Source organism: Glossina fuscipes, unplaced genomic scaffold (genome assembly GCF_014805625.2).
Source record: "Glossina fuscipes isolate IAEA_lab_2018 unplaced genomic scaffold, Yale_Gfus_2 27, whole genome shotgun sequence".
NCBI lineage: Eukaryota > Metazoa > Arthropoda > Insecta > Diptera > Glossinidae > Glossina > Glossina fuscipes.
Genome location: NW_023998422.1, coordinates 1,132,819 through 1,149,836, shown reverse-complemented (window position 1 = coordinate 1,149,836; position 17,018 = coordinate 1,132,819). Strand labels below are relative to the sequence as shown.

Here is a 17,018-nt window from a genome sequence, read left to right as displayed (position 1 = left end):
CGGACTATTTCCAAACTATCGCGTAAATAAGTAGGTGGACGGAAAGAAGGTACTTGGAGTCTCACTTTAGTTACACTTATAAAAAATGTTTAATTATTATTATTTTTTTGACTTTTCACAAACGGAATGATAAAATCAGTAATCCACGGTTGTTATGTAGTAATGAGCATAAAAGAAAAGAGAAAATCAGTGTCAATTTGCAGCAGATAATAATAATAGAAAAAATTACATATTAACTTTCTCCATTACGTTGGTAAAGCTAAGTAAAAGGAGTCAGTAATATCATACCAGAAAACTGGTTAATGTAGCGTTTTATAAAAAACATGAAAGCAAAAAAAAAAAAAAAAAAAAAAGAAAAGAAAAACAGAAAACAAACAACATTCACTTAAAGCGCGAAACTGAAGAAAAAGTGAATAGAACAACATCACTTTAAAGTTCTGTATACTATCTGCAGACAGATGGATGGATAGTTATTTGTGTAGTTAACGTCGTAGCCATAGTTTGCCTGAAGTGGCCATAGTTGTGGTAATGTGCAAGTGAAGCAAGTGAGAGTGCTACTGCATACAACTTGAGCTGAATCTCGAAAGCTGTTCATGTACATCCATCTACCTATATATATATATATATATTTATTCTGTTCATTTACTGGTTTTGCAACCAGTTGTTTGAGACTAGTTTAGTGATTATCTTTAAATGCTTCTTCTCTCATTCAAAGTTTATTAGAATGATTTACTAATTAATTTAAGTGAATTTATAAAAGATGAAAACCTGTTGGCAAAAGTTACTGATCGTGCAATTTTTGTTTGTTTTTGTAGTCATAATGCAAACCACATTAATGATAATAATAAACATAATAATGACGATAATTTCCATAGTTAAAATATTATAATAGCGTTTTAATGGTATCGTCCGCTTAGAAGGCGTAAAATTTCCCACTCTTTTGAATCTAAATTTATTACAGAGCAAACTAAAGATGAAGATGAATGTGTGAAAATGTAGTAAGAGAGCAATAGGAAAATAATTCACTTTTCTAGTTATGCTTGAGACTTTGAAAGGCGCCACCCCACGAACGAAAGCGCTAAAATTGGAAAAATGTATTGATAGATGTTAATATGTCCGCTGCTGGATCAAGACCATTTTTATTTGGCTCTCTTTTAGTTGGTTAGTTATTGAGTTGTGTCACAGAAGGAGTATCACATTCCTTTTGGGTAATTGATTTCCATTTCTTAACAAAGAAAATAAGAAAACCATTTATGATAATACAAACTTATAATGCTCCGTCTTAAACCGTCTTCTTGTACATTTTAGATCTATGTTAATGACAGCAATAATAACCGTGCAATTCAGGATAAGACACAAGTATACTCGAATTTGGAAGAGTTACATAATAACTTATCGGTCAATAAATTCCCGGATTAAAGAAAAAGATCTTTCTTTTTGCCACTTTATTGATCAAAGTGATCTCCTTCAAGGACGACACAATTAGTGCAATAGTTTCTCTAATAGTCCGATATCTTTTCCCTTAATAGATTTTTTATAGTTCAGTTTATGCAACCATCTCGTCATTGGATACAAAAATTTTTGATTGCTTTTTGCTGCAGAAGAATTGCCAAAGCATTTCGAAACCGATATTTTTCCCATACAAGATATTGTGATCTTATTTTTTTGGAGAATAAAAGAACTAACCTAACCTTGGTAACTCTTGCATCTCAAGTGTTTTTCATCAACAAAAAAAAAAGAGAATATGGTAAAGGCGTTAAGCATAATCTCTTCAATTGTACAGGGCCCGAAAGCAATAATCGCTCCAAATAAATCTATTAAATTCCATTAAATACATTTATTCTTCGGCATGAGAGCTCATTTTTACTAACTCATTCCTTTTAATGACATGGAGATTTCTCTTAGGTGGTTAACTCTAAATGATTCAATGAAACCACACTCATTATTGTCTTGTCGTGGACGCCCTTGTGTAATTAAAATTGACTTTTTCTGTTAATAATAATTTTATTATTTTGGCAGTAGGGAGCGCGTGTTGGCCATTGCATAGGTCTATGACGAGACTATCATAAATAGAGCAAGTAAAAAGGCTACAGGGGGCTACGGCCTACCGTGGAATAGTATACCCAACACACTAATATTCTCAAAATAAGTCGTTATAGGCGAAGTCATCGAAAAATTGATCCGATCCATTCTTGAGCCAAGAACTTAAAAACTTCGAGCTGCATATTGAAAACAAGAAAACAAGACGGACGCATAGATAAGCTTAGCTCGACTCAGGGAGTTATTCATAACGTGATTCTGAATTGATCGGTATAATCAAACGTGGGTCCATCTCAAGTCCTGCTGGGCATAGCATGCATCCTTAACACTTAATAATACACTCTTCTACTAGAGTAGGGTAGGGAATAAATAGATAACGTTACGAGTATTGTGATGATATTAAAAAGGCAAGTTAACCATCTTCACCAGTCTTTAAATGTCCTCTAATCAGTTAATAAGAGGTAATAAAAATGTATATCACATTTGACCTATGACACATTTTTGGCACTGATCTTTGTAAACCATTATAAAAAATTACATTGTATCTTGTTAATAGCACATCTTGCAGTTCTATGACAAACTTTATTGTCATATTCACTTTTGTGTACTTTGACCTTTTCGATGACTTTAGAAAATATTTATTTCAAGTTTCTATTTATTATCTCATACAGTTGTTCGTGCTGTTGCATTTTTTCTTTTATTGCAACCGTTTTTACAGGTCAAGGTTTGTCTACTTTCTTTTAACGATGCTTTACGCGACCTTTGCAAATATTTTTCCCTGCCAATATCTAAGTGACTGTACACTTTTTCGTTTTTATGAAAGAAAATATCGTTTTTCGCATAATTATAAATAAATAAAAACAGTAAAATCTTCCATCACATTGCCAGGATGCACTATTTATTATATGTTATATAGGTTGTAATAACCTATTTTAGGCTTACACCGCGTGCATCGTTGACTGTGCATGTGTCATAAAATGGGGTTAGCAACATATTTGAATTTTTAGATTTTATCTATCATCTTAAAGTGAAAAGCTGGGTTTGGTGGTTTAGCAGCCTTTGAAAATGATAGACCCGACGACACTATTATCATCGTATCAGTTTGCTAACTAAGGAATTGTTTGTCATAAGTTTTATGTGACTTCTGTAAAAATTTGTATTGATCTCCTATAGATCGTACCTGTTATACCTACTATTTCTCCCTTCTCTTGCCTGAAGACTGGATTAGGCTGTAAGTGACGTCAAAACCTTATGGTGATAAATAATGCTTACCTTAGGATGTCTGCTGCCATTCGCCCTTCGAAGGAAGAGCACAAATCTAGTACACGGCCAGGCTTTCGTTAAAAAAAATATAATTTTTTTGCTTTTACACCGAGAAAAATGCTTTCCATAATAAACGAAGATCTGACAAATACTTCCTCTAGTATTAAAATAATCACTAATGCTTGGAAATTGTATTCAAGGAATGTAAGCTTTCTCTCTCTCTTTCTCTCAAATATATTGATTTGAGATAAAAAAAATTGTCTCTCCTTTTTTTGGTACCTTAGATAACTTAAACAGTATATGCTTAGATCACTACTTATTTACTGAGTAGAAAAATTACAACAGAGTGTGGATTGCTTTATATGCAAGAACACAACAGAAAGCACGCATAAGCTCGAGCGTAATCTTATATCTATGTATATATATATATATATATCCCTCTCTTTTCGTTAATTAAATTATAATGTTGTACGCATTTAAACATGTATGTATGAATGTATATAGAAAAATGCCCTCAAACAACCGAACTTTGCTTTTTTGTATACAACACAAAAAAAAAAAAAAAAAAAAAAGAACAAAACAAAAAAACATATATATATATATATATATATATATATATATTTAAATAATAATTATCTTGAGGTAGGCCTTAATATATCGTTGAAAAGTTCTACAATACAACTGTGAAATTTTTGTAAACAGCCATGAATTGTTTACATAAATGTATATGTATGTATGTATGTATGTATGTATGTATGCATGCATGGATATCCGTATATGCTGCTCGCACACATTTATGTGCATTTCTTTGCTGCGTGCTTGTAAATCATTAAGTGTTCCAGCGAAGAACATGATGCTTTACTCTTGTGCAAAGAATCATTATAAGAAAATGTTTATTTATATATTTGCACAATTGCACGTGTATACATTCACTTACACAAATGAAATGCAGTGCAATGCAATGCAATGCAATGCAGTTCGTGTGCATGTAAATACGCAAAACACAAAAACACAAAAAAAAAAACAAGAAAAAAGAAAAAATGAACACAACATGTGCACGAGTTCGAGTGCATTGACTATTCGCCGAGTTCGTAAGCTACATGATGATGAAGGTAACAGTTCGTCTACCCTTACTTGCCCCTACCTACCTAACGCCGCATTGCTTATCGTAGCAATGTATACTCTATTGAAACGCATTGCATGCATAACAATTAAATTGGGGTCTCTTCATTTCTTTGCTCGTTTACGGATATATATATATATATATACATGTGCGCGTGTTTTTGTATTTAAGGTTATCACTGTATAGGTAGATATGCGCGTAACAAATTTTAGCTGCATATATGCATGTGTATATGTTTTTGAATATGTCCTTCATGACGAGCAAACGAACACATGATGACTTTGACCGCTCGTTCGTTTGTTTTCATATTTGGTCACTGCTCTCCGAATGCACTTCGGAAATGTTGCTTTTTTTTTTTTTTGTTTTTTCGTTGCACATTTCTTTTATTTTTTTTTTCACAAAAATGCATGCATACACACTTAAGAGATTTAATCATGCATTTGCTCTTTTTGTTTTTGCTTTTTTGTTTTTATTTATTTTTTTTCTTTTTGCTCAGCAAACTCTCTTATTGCAGAGTTGTTGCTGTTTTTATAGTGTGGAACAAAAAAAAAAATATATATATATATATATTATTATATGCACGCATAAACGCTTGCTTGCTTGCTTGCTTGCACGCTCTCTAACACTCTTACAGGAAAATTTGTAAATTGAAATTGGGTTACGAGTATAAGATATGACCCAGCAAAATAAAGATCGACTTACTACTACACTGTATGAAACGCGCGCGCATACATGAGAACGATGTTTCTATGTGCCTGACTGCCACCTTGGAAAGGACAAGGCAGCAAAGCTGAGACGTAAGAAGAGATCAAGAATGTGTTCAGAGAATTTCTAAATAAAAAGTTGTTTTTAAATAAGACGCTTGAAGTTATGCGATATAACAAATTTCAAAGAAATTAAATTCGTCTCGGACTGAATATTTTGACATTGACCACTATTCAGCTTTTACATGGAAATAGGGTAACACGGGGAATACTTTGGGATTTGTAAAATGTTTGTACGCATTGCAGATCTCATAAACGATACATATATATAGTAATTTGATCTCTGTCTCTCTCTCTCTCTCTCTCTCTCTCTGTAAATTGCGTAATCGATTTATTTTTGCGTTCTTGCTTTCTCCGTCCACATAATCATACTAAGAACTTGTTCTAGTATTTATGACCTCACTGTCCAGTGATATTCGAAAAGTAGCAAGGTCGAACTACACCACTTGTGGTACAGGGTAGTTCTGGTACAGTGGGGACGTACGCAGAAGGGCTTAAAATACAGACACTTTTTATTATACCGATCGATTCAGGAACATAAACTGAATTGATCTAAGTCTGTCTATCTGCCTGTCCATAAAAGTTGTGTTCAAGCTATAGGTCACAATTTTTAGGATATTTTGATGCAATTTGATGCAATGACATGTTTTGACGTAAGAACGAATGCTATTGAAAATGGTGCGGATCAGTCCATTTTTTCGACCAGTCCACATATAGTGCCCTACTCTCGTTATATGCGAAAAAATTGTTATTTTCAAAATTTCTCCACAAAAGTGGTTAAATAGCAGTACTTCGGCATTCTAAAAGCTTTGGACAGGCTGGGATAATTTTTGAACCCCCCCTCATACAACGAAAACTGAAATTCTTACGAAAAAAAGGTATAATTTGCAATGTGCCTTAATGAAAATTATATCACAATAGTAATGTAGCATAAAAAAATTAACTGTAGCAAGTTTGGACCATCTCGGCCCATATTTTGTAAACTACCCTAATAAGGATTTTGACGAAAATTGATTCTTTGTAGAGCACAAATTATTTTAGTTTTAATATGTGGTAATCAAAATTGTCCCATAATAGTAAGTAATTTCATACAAAAATAAACCCTCGAAAATATTGACCGTCTACGCCTATTTTTTGATCTTGCCTTACATAAGAACACTACATTAAGTTGCGGTTTGGGTCCGCTTTTTGTAGAAACAAGATATAAGTTTTGTGCTCTATAATAGAAGGAAGAATTGTGTTGGACAATGTGGTGTAGTGTATTTAATGAACGGCTTTTACCGACTATAATATTCTTACTTGTTATCACTATTTTGTTTTTGTTGTCTTCAATAATTCGTTAAATATTGAAGCAATGACATGGGAAATATGAATTGAGTATTCTTGGCTATGATATATATAATGAGTGGAAAAGAGTCGATCTTTCCCGTAAAGCTATTACCTAAAGGCATTTAAAAGCTTTTCTTTTTAATCGTATTTTTCACGCAAGTAACGAAATTAGTTAACATTATTAAGTTGAAAATGTCAAATTAACTGATGCATGTCTCCGCCACAACACGTCCGAATCCACACGTAAGCAGGACAGGGTATGTAAAGATGATGGTTTTAATTGGTGCAATTGCCTACGAAAGTTGCCAAGTAATAAAACACTTGGTGTTCTCGTAATATATACACGATATGCGTATATATAAATATCAAGTGAAAGAATCTGTGGTGTACGTTGCGATGAAGCATCTTACACCAGTCGATGATGTATATTGAAACACATACGGTCAACGACGAGTATAAATTACTTCTTATTATTCTCTTAATACAAGTTAGCGGAGATCATCAATCTAAAATCCCGCACAGGTAGTTACCAGAGCGAAGAAATCGTTACAGAAATATTTTCCTGGAAAATTCGAAAATAAATAGTATATGGCTGGTGGTAAAGCTAGTCATTCAAAGAACTACGGTATATGTGGCAACGTTAGGAGTTTAGGACAAAAAGCTATTCTGACTGATTGAAATGAGTATTTCCGCATATTCGGTTCCCATTAACGGAATTTATCAAATTGCGTTCAATGCGTGTAAACATGCTTAATCCCTGAAGGGTTCAAGAAAACACAATTGGCGCTTAAGGACCATTCCATAATTGTTTTATGTCATTCTTATGACTTTCTTTTCGCAAGAACAATTACGCATTATGTTTCCGTTGATTGTACTGGTAACGGGGGAGATGAACTATGCTTTGATGAGAAGCATAGATGTGCCGAAACTCTCACCTCCCAGCGGTGATCCCCGGGCAACGGCTTCGGCCGGCTAAGAAGAGTTTAAGGTTTTGGGCTGCTAACTCGGCGACGAGTTTCTGATAGATGGTGGAGGGGTTGGCTGGAAGAAGAGCTCTTACTCAATAAGCTAGTTACTACCGAGGAAATATATTGAATGGTATTTAAGTACAATGAAGGTAGTAATCTAGCGAGTGCATGGTAGAGTGCATTAGACTAGTCTACCATGTTCAGTGCAAGACCCGAGACCTATATATCTTGAAGAAAAGTAGTTCACTTGGTGCTAGCAACCAGGAAAGTATGGAGGATCCGAAGCAAGTACGGTTGTTTTTAACAACCGCCCAAAGTATGCCATAAGGCTTTGCAAAATAAACTGGGAGCCACGGGGGTCAGGAAGCTCGCCTCACTAAGCCACGTATGCCTGCGGGTATATGATGGACTTTGTCCTTAAGTCGTAACAAATAAATAAATTAATTATACTATTAATGCAAAAAGGAATTGACGGACGGCCTTCCCTTTGGCCGATTGATAGAAAATGTCTGGTAAATTAATTAATACATGCAAAAATGGAAAAGGGATATGAAGAATAAGTTTTCCCCTTTTACCTATTTTTACTTTTGAACACATGTCACGGATGCCTGCGGGTAATGGTGGTAATTGATCAACAAGTACAGTGGAAGCCTTATGGCGGAAGCAGTCAGTTGATCAATTTGTGAGTCCTGACTGCTTGGGTGCGGCCCTTCGGGGAGTACTCGTGGTGGTTGTGGTTGGCGAGTTCCTAGCTAAAATGGAACAATTGAGTGCAGCTAGGTCTTGCCATTCACCAGAGTGGGGTTTATTGTTCCATACACAATAAACTGTTCTGGCCTCTGGTGCTGTTTAGGCCCCTACTCTGTGGGGGTTGTCTAACTCGCCAGGGGGCGTAGTACGCTTAAAAGTGGTTTGGGCCACCGTGGGGTTAAGCCTTTCAGGCAGGAACCCACGTTAAACCCTTGCCACAAATTCTGTACTGGTAACGTTGAACGTATATTATAAAAAAAGTTGACACAAGACATTTTATTCAGATTATTGTCTAACGATAAGCATTACTTCTACTGTCTCTTAGGCAGAATATGAATTGCGGGCAGAGAGCACAACCAGTTCTTAAAGATTATCGCCATAAAAATGAAAGGCCTTCTTGAATAAATAAGGGCGCGCAAGAGGTAGTGGCCGATGGGATACACAAGGGATGGGATTGTAACACGTTCCAGTTCAATGCTGTTAACGTTCCCGGAGTTTGTTTTACCGTATGGTGAAAAATCACTATATCATGACTTTTGACATATTACGCTTCAGTCGCACCTGTGGTTGTTTGCAGCTTTACTTGATTGAAGTAAGCCGCAGTACAGTATACTGTCCATCTAACCACCCGAATGGAGATTTTGTCATGTGTGAACAGCTTTATCGGTTCGTCCACGAAACGAACTCAACAGGATTCGATTTGAACAGGTAAAGTCGTACTTTACTAAAGTGGCGGAAGGTTAAAGACATTAGATTCAAATAATTTTGTTCACTAGCTTACAGTAATCTTGGAAACTAGCGGGCATTTATTAAATGTTCTAATGATTCTGCTCTTATGCAGTACAGAGAATATTAGGATTCGTTAAATGAAACACTTTTATAGCGTTATGCCGGACATAGCATTGCCTTTTCTATTGTCGGCGAGATTCTAGTGCAAGTAACTCACCTGAAGATATGGAATTTGCTGATTCGCTGCGCGGAGTATGATGCATCATATTTCCATTGTTATTAAGTTGATGATGTTGCAAACCGTGCAAGCTTCCATTACTTGTTTGTAAAGGAATACCATTTGGTTGCTGAGCCATTTGATGAGCAATGATTTGTTGACTCGTTATACTGTGCGTAGCTTGACTTAAACTAAAGCCATTAAGAGAGGTTATGCCGGATACTCCACTACCATTGCCATTGCCATTGCCGGTGCCGCTGCCACCGCCACCGCCACCACCATTGTTGCCGTTACTATTGCTACCGTAATTTGGATTACTGTTCGTGTTAGAATTTTGTAGCGAAGGTAACGGTATAATGGTAGTTTGGGCGGGCAAAGTGGAGGTACAGCCATGCAATGACGTTATAACGCCATGTTGATTTGAATTATATGCTGTTGCGGCATCGTTGCATAACCACATATCTTGTTCACCGTACACTGGTGAATCCAAAGACGATGGCGACATATTTAAACCCGAAGAAAGTACTAAGCCATTAGAGGAGGAAGTAACCTCCGAGGATGATTCTTCAAGCATACGTAGAGCGGCAAAACCGCCATTATTCGACCAGCGACGTTTCATCATTTGGAAAAAACACTTTATTCCCGCTATTATATAACATAGATAGTTTCTTCCTAATTCACGATTTATTTATTACTTCACTTAACTTTTTATTAACATTTTTTTCATTCACTTTTTGACAAAGCACACCTTTGTCGTGTTATCTTTCGTTGAACGCATTTTAATTCTACATTGTTCTGAATTGTGGGAAAGTAAATGAATGAATTATATTGCAACTCGAACATTCTTATTGTTATTATTTTATGCATTTAGAATATATTCTTATTCTTTGACTACGAAGCATACTTGTATGTCAAGACGAAATCATGAAAGTGCCACTCAGCCATTGCCCAAAACCTACATAGAAAGGCATCAATTTAAGAAAAGTGTAGGATGTGTGTTTGTATTTTACGCATTTCAAATTTTAAAATATTTGCTGCTGCTGAAATGCTGAAAGTCCTCAGGTTTACATGGCCTAGTTTTAGATTCACTGTAAATCCTAAATCACTTGCTACTGCGACTGTCCGACAAACAAAGGAAGTCTTATGCTCATCGCCCACTTTTTATTTTATAGCTATACTGGTGCGAAGGTGAGAATTTTCTAAGTAGACAAGAAATTTGTATGAAAAGCTAGCAAGAAGAAGATCTGCGATCCTCTTTCGAATAAATTCCTTGGAAAAAAAAACTGAGTTTTACGAGTTAATAGAAAGTATGAATAATTTGGAAGCCTAAGGGCATACGTATTGCCTTTTAACAACTTTTTGTTAGAATCTTTATTATCTAAACTTCTGATCCATAGTTCCTTTAACCTAAAAGGATAAATTAGGTAATAAAATTTTCCAGGGTTTTTAACAATTACTTGCTGATTTGGATCGGGATATATAGAATTGAAATATGTATATATATACCTATATACATATATATATATATAAACATATTTACAGATATATTTATAGGTATACATATTTACGGATATATTTGTACATATATATAGGTATACATATATAGAGGTATATATGTGCATATATATGTGTGTGTATATGTATATGTATGCATAGGTGAATATGTATATAGGTGGACATTTATACATATATATACAGAGGTTCCCGAGTAGTTTTAGCACAATATGGTCAGATGGACGCGTCCATCTTCTGTTCGCTTCAAAATACATATACTTTATGATTGTGAGATCTCCGATATTTCGGCGTAGCTACAAAAATGCGAATAATTTGCGAAGAGTAATAGATTTGAATTAAATAATGTATGCCACCGGTCTCTTCGTCTTCGCTCCTTCTTATGTTCATACATTTCACGGAAGGTTTGATTTAAATTTCCGCCTTTTACTTATACGCAAGTTCCTGACATAAATTTAAATTTCACATCATTTTCGAATCATGATGACTTTTGGTAGATAAAAGCTACGAAAATTTCATATGTGAATCGAATTGTGAATATTTGTATTTTAGATTTTTCTCCTATCTATCTATTCTTACTATTTGTCTTTATTAGTAAGAACATCTTTCTCTCTCTACCTGTCTATATTTGCTAAAATATTTCGCTTTAATGTTATTTGTGTTGTACAAGATTACATGTATATAGAATTATAAATGCTGGATGGTCTTCTAATTCTAAGAGACTTAAGAGCTGTGGTTTTACCTATATCTGGTAAAGTAAGTTTAATATTGATCTGATCTAAGTTCTTTCATTTCTTTTTTCCTTTGATTTCCACAAAAATAGACATTTGTTTGGCAAACCGCGCTAAGAAACCAATCCGTCAAAAATGTACACACAGTGATGTGAATCGAAGTGCAGTTATAGGCAATGGAGACTGCCGGTTTTGGTCATGGATTAGACGACTTCAATTTGAATATGTTTACCCCTTGAAATGATGAAAATTCGTTAGAAAAATATTGAAAATAGAGGCGAGACGATTCCTAAAGCCCCTATTGCTTTCAGTCATTATCCAGCATTCTCAGCCATGGCTATTTGGAATTTAATCAGTAAATTTGAGCTTCTCGGACGATTCCTTCACTTCAGCTGGTAGCTGAAAGTATCGGCACTTTTGCTACGAACACCGAGATTTTCCCGCTCAGGGACCGTCGCAAATAGTGTGGTTATCGCAAACTCACTTTGTAGTGCTACGTGCTTAAAAGTAGCCGACAATATAGGTATCAGTAGCAGATCATGAACAATGCCGGCAATTCGGGAATTGTGTGTTGAACATTCATTAGCATGATTTTTTCAACAAAATTATTCTGAGTAAATTATGCACATTTTGACCTGCCTGAGTATGTAAGCAAATAAAATTGTCACATCTGAGTCTTCGAAAACCCAAGGTAAAGAGTCGAGCACAATGAGTGGCAACTTGTGGCGGTTTTTTGGCTATTGTAAGTGGACTTTCGGACTTTTCCGAAAAGGTTCCTAGTTGTTCCAGTAAAGTCGCGCTACCCGCTACAAAGCACGTAAAACAATAGCACCACGTGCCATTTCCCGAAAAGAAAGCTTCAATTAGATGCCGAAATCGTGAGAGTTAAAACAATTACAATGCTTCAGCAGCGAGTCAAGCGCTCAGAGAACTGGCCTTTTTTAAGAAATTCCGAGAAAGAAAGTTTATCGATATAATATTCCTTCACTAAATTCAGAGTTTGTAACAAATAAAAAAAATAAAAAAAAAATGAGAAGAAGAAGAAGACATTTCTTCTTTTGGACGATTCTATATATTATTATTTACTCAATTCTACAAATTTAAGTACATACAATACTCATAGCAGAATAGAAGTTCGCAGTCTCATCTAAGATCAAATTTATGAATATATTATCGTTCATCATTCTTAAAAACCATTAGGCGAAAAAAGGTACAAACCGCAAAAATACTTAAATTCAATTTATTATCACACTGCTGCTCTAGTTGGTCTCCTTTCATGTAGTGTTTCTCCTCTACATCTCCTCTACTTGGGGCCCCCCCCCCCCCCCTCTCCTTCTTCTTGCTCTTTTTCCCTGCTGCTATTTCAGAACTTGTACGAGCAAAAAAAAAAAAATAATAATAATAGTAATACCGAATGTGATTAAACCTGTCTTGGAGCGGAGCAGGTTGTTTAATTTTGGTTTACGAATTATTTTTGTATGAGTGCATAGGTATGTGTCTGTACGTTTACGTGTTTGCATTAATATCGCTTTTATTTCTCTGTGATTTCTTTATACATACAAAAAAACACGAAATTAAAAAAAATAAATAAAAATAAAAAACAACTTAAATATCAAGTTTAAAAGCACTAAAGCCAACCAGCCCAACAACAAATGGACAGCATATGCACCCATCTTTGTATTTGTGGTACAATGAATAACAAGAAAAAGGTAAATACAAAAACACAAAGCACAGTGGTTTCTTAAATACAAAAAAAAGAAAAAAATTTCAATTTATTAAAATGACAAAAGTGGGAGTGAAAAGATAAAGAGGACGCGGGCGGAAATATGATATGTTTAGTAAATATTTATTCAACACTAAGAAAACTTAGAATGTATTCCTCTACTGCTAAAGGGTAATGTAAATCCGTCCTTGGTGTCCACACTACCTCAAAGTATCCTATGCTAACTTTCATCCTTAGCAATAGATTTGAACTCTTGTTAAACTCTCGTTATACTTTTTCGATCAAAGAACCTTAAAAGCTTTTGCCAGTTTTTTGATTGAAAGTGGTTCAGCGGTTGCTAACAGTATCTGCTCTCCAGATCTGCTGAGAATACTAAAGAAATGCGAAATTTTTACTTTCGATCTCAACATTTGCGAATTTTATAATTCCAGCAAGCTATGAACTCTAACTCATCTGAAGTATTATGCTTTATCTAGTTATTATCCAGGTGGCGTAGAAAAAGCTGCTTTATTCCCCGTTAACCGCGGATGATCTTGATTTATAGGTCAGGGCGCCTTTGGGAATGAATTTTTGAACGAATTTGTTTGCAACTTGACTGTAAAGGTCTTCAACGATACGACGTAAGACGAAAATTGAAGAGGACTACTTTAAGAATTTTCTGCGACAGACTTCAATCGGAAGTACCGGAGCGAATGGGACATCTAGCTGGCTGACTGAAATTCTCTTTTACAAAATGGATATTTAACTTGAAAAGTTGCGAGTGTGGAGACCTAAGAAAAACTGAGCGATTTTCAAGAGCCGACGAAGTGTTTATGTGCTTTACTTAATTTTTTCAAGTCAGGGATAGATATCACACACATTTGAAATCGCAAATTCTTTTATATATTCAATTATGAAATGCTTGCACATGGAAGTGGCGAAAATCTATCATCTTGCCAGACTTATTATGCAGCAAAAAGTTGCGAGAAAGATGATAGCGTGGCAAATATACAAGAAAACTTACCTAAACATTGCTAGCTACGGTAAATGGACCTTTACAACTAATATGCCGGCAGCATATGTACGGTAAAGCATAATGTAATTACATATTTTATTGCTTATGTAGGCACATACATATATAAATAAGTATTTTGGATGAATATTTGGCCATTGGCATTGAGTAATGAGTAATTCAATGGCAATGGAAACTTAAAACTCGCTAAACTAATATTCATTTGTATGTGCGCTTGTATGAAATTTCACTTTTTTTTCTGCAAAAACTGGCTGCGATATTTGTTTAAATATGCTATGAAATGAAAGCACTGTGCGCAGAAACACACACACATATATATATATATGCGAGCACCAGTTTATTTATGTATATACATATATACATACATTTATACATATGCATGCATATATATACATATAGATATGCATATATGGATATATATTTATATATGCATTAGTGAGTGTCTTTCGGAATAATTCACATACAAAACAATTGTTTGATTTGTTTATTTACTTTTTCTGTGTAACACACTAATACATTTTCGTTAATAACGAAATCATTAACTTTAACAACAACAACAGCAGCAAAAAAAAAATAAAACAACGCCAGCAACAGTAGTGGTATAAAACAACTCTATATATATATATATACAAGTGTGCGTGCAAAGCCCCTTGTTGCTCGCAATACACAGAGATCACAAAAGAAGAGCAAAGTAAAAAAGAAAACAAGTAAATAAATAAATAAAAACAAAAAAAAAAAATAAAAAAAAAATAAAATAAATAAATAAATAAAAAAAAAAAAAAAATTCAAAATAAAATAAAATACAAAACATACATATATTATTCATACTACCAGCTAGTTACTTTGACGGTCAATAACGACGACTCAGCCAGACAACAAATGATGTTTATATATATCTACATACATACGTACATACCTAATTTAGCAGAAAACATTGTTAAACTTAAAAAAAAAAAATCAGAAAAAGAGAGGATTGGAAAAAGTTAATGTATATATGTATGTATGTATGTTTATTAACAATATATATATATATATATATATAAAACTTGTATTTTGGTATTAAGCGAAGTGGAGTAGAGTGAAGTAAAAGAAACACAAAAACTTAAACAAGTTTTTTTCAGCTAGTCAACCAGCCAGCAAATCACGTCATGTCAAGCTATATTCTTTCTTTCGAGTTCAATGTGTACCTTCGTATAAATAGCTTTATATTCAATGTGAATGCGAAAATGTGTTTAATAGAATTGTGTTTTTTTTTTTTTTTTTTTTTTTTTTTTTTTTTTTTTATATACAATTATATAAATATGTATATATATATATATATATACTTGTCAATCGTTAGATTTAGATCAGTTGATATTATAAAAGAAAAATAAAAAAAAAACCAAAAAAAGAAAAAAAGTTAATATCTCATCAAATTGACTTATGTCGATTTTTGTTTTAACTTTTTTTTCTTTCATTTTTTTAATTTAATTTTTTATTATTCACGTTTAATCTAATTTTCTTATTTTGTATATATATATACATATATATATCAGAATATATATATTTTTATATACCTGCACACACACACGCATACGTATTCGCATGCACATAAAATCGAAAATTTGCCAAAAATTCTTACTACTGGAGACTTATAATAAAAAAAGCTGCTAAATATAAGAAAATCATTAACGTGATGTCAGCGTCAAATATAATCAAGCTGTAGCGAGTTTAAGCAATTTTTAAAATTTTTTACACTTTTTTTTAAAACTTTTTTTAATTTCTTCTTTTTAAAGTCGGATTTCATTTTTTTTTTTTTTTTTTCATTTTTTACAAATAATAAAACTACGTTTGTTTGCTATTCTCTCCATTAGAGGATAAAGAATTTGAGACACATAATTAACAATATGTTCCGAATAGTTCTACGATTATCGAAATGATGGGGGGTTCAGAATCACTAAGATAATGAATAGAATTTTTCCACTTATTTATATTAGGTGTTTGCGAGTGGGGTCTTGATCAGCGACTTCTGCAAGTGAAAATGATAAACGAATGGGAAATTCCAACATACAGAACGGTTAAATTCGATGGTCTTGATCTTCCTCTATATAAAATAACGGTTTTTCATTTAACATTATTGATTTATTCAGCCTACGTCGACGCTAATCGTGGAGTGATCAAAATTCTTCTTCTTCCAAATTCATTACTTTTGTCGTTTATATGAACAAATTCACTGCCGAAGCCCGCCAAGCACGCCACCAAGTTCGTGGTGATGCTGCTTCATCGCATCCCAATTGTCGGTTTTGGTTACAATAGTTGAAAAGTAGTGACACGAGTTGCCTGAAAATGCAATTTTTGGCTACATGTCTCTCAGAGTTGTTCAGGATACACTATTACAGCTCGAAGGCGAAGCTTTGCCATATCCAGCGTTCTTACCAGATATGGCATCTCCTGATTAACACTTGTTCAGATCGGTGCAGCATGGCTTGGTTGGCATGCGACACCGCAAAGTTGAAAAATTGTGAAAATGGGTTGGTGGGTAGGCCGCTGCAAAATATATTCTTCGCCATGATATCGCCATATTGCCAAAAATATTGTAAAATCTTGTAAAAAATGATGGAAACTGTTTTCATTGTACCACACAACTTTCCACAATAAATGCCTTTTTGAAGTGAAGAAGTGCTCAGAAATTTAGCAGGCATCTAATAGTACTCCTAATACAATATGGTTCCGTTAAGCAAAAATTTAAAAATAAATTAGATGGAGAAGTGACCAGAACTTTTGCAAACACCTAATACTTAGATCTCTGGGCTTTATATGTGCGCCAGCTAGTCTTTTTCAAGTGAGAAAGTGATCAACATTTTTGCAAACACATAAT

At 34.1% G+C, this 17,018-nt stretch overlaps 1 protein-coding gene across 3 annotated transcripts in view; it reads right to left on the bottom strand.

Annotated features, from left to right (window-relative positions):
* LOC119635993 (ecdysone receptor) overlaps positions 1-17,018 on the bottom strand; it is a 62,183-nt gene that overhangs the window by 22,871 nt on the left and 22,294 nt on the right. The window contains exon 1 of one of the 3 annotated variants that reach the window (XM_038031060.1): positions 9,184-9,978. The exons of the other annotated variants lie outside the window; for them this stretch is intronic. Coding sequence (XP_037886988.1) covers positions 9,184-9,805 — 622 coding nt within the window. The 5' untranslated portion in view covers positions 9,806-9,978. Of the gene's footprint in view, positions 1-9,183; positions 9,979-17,018 lie in introns of those variants that run through there. 3 annotated transcript variants of the gene reach the window in all.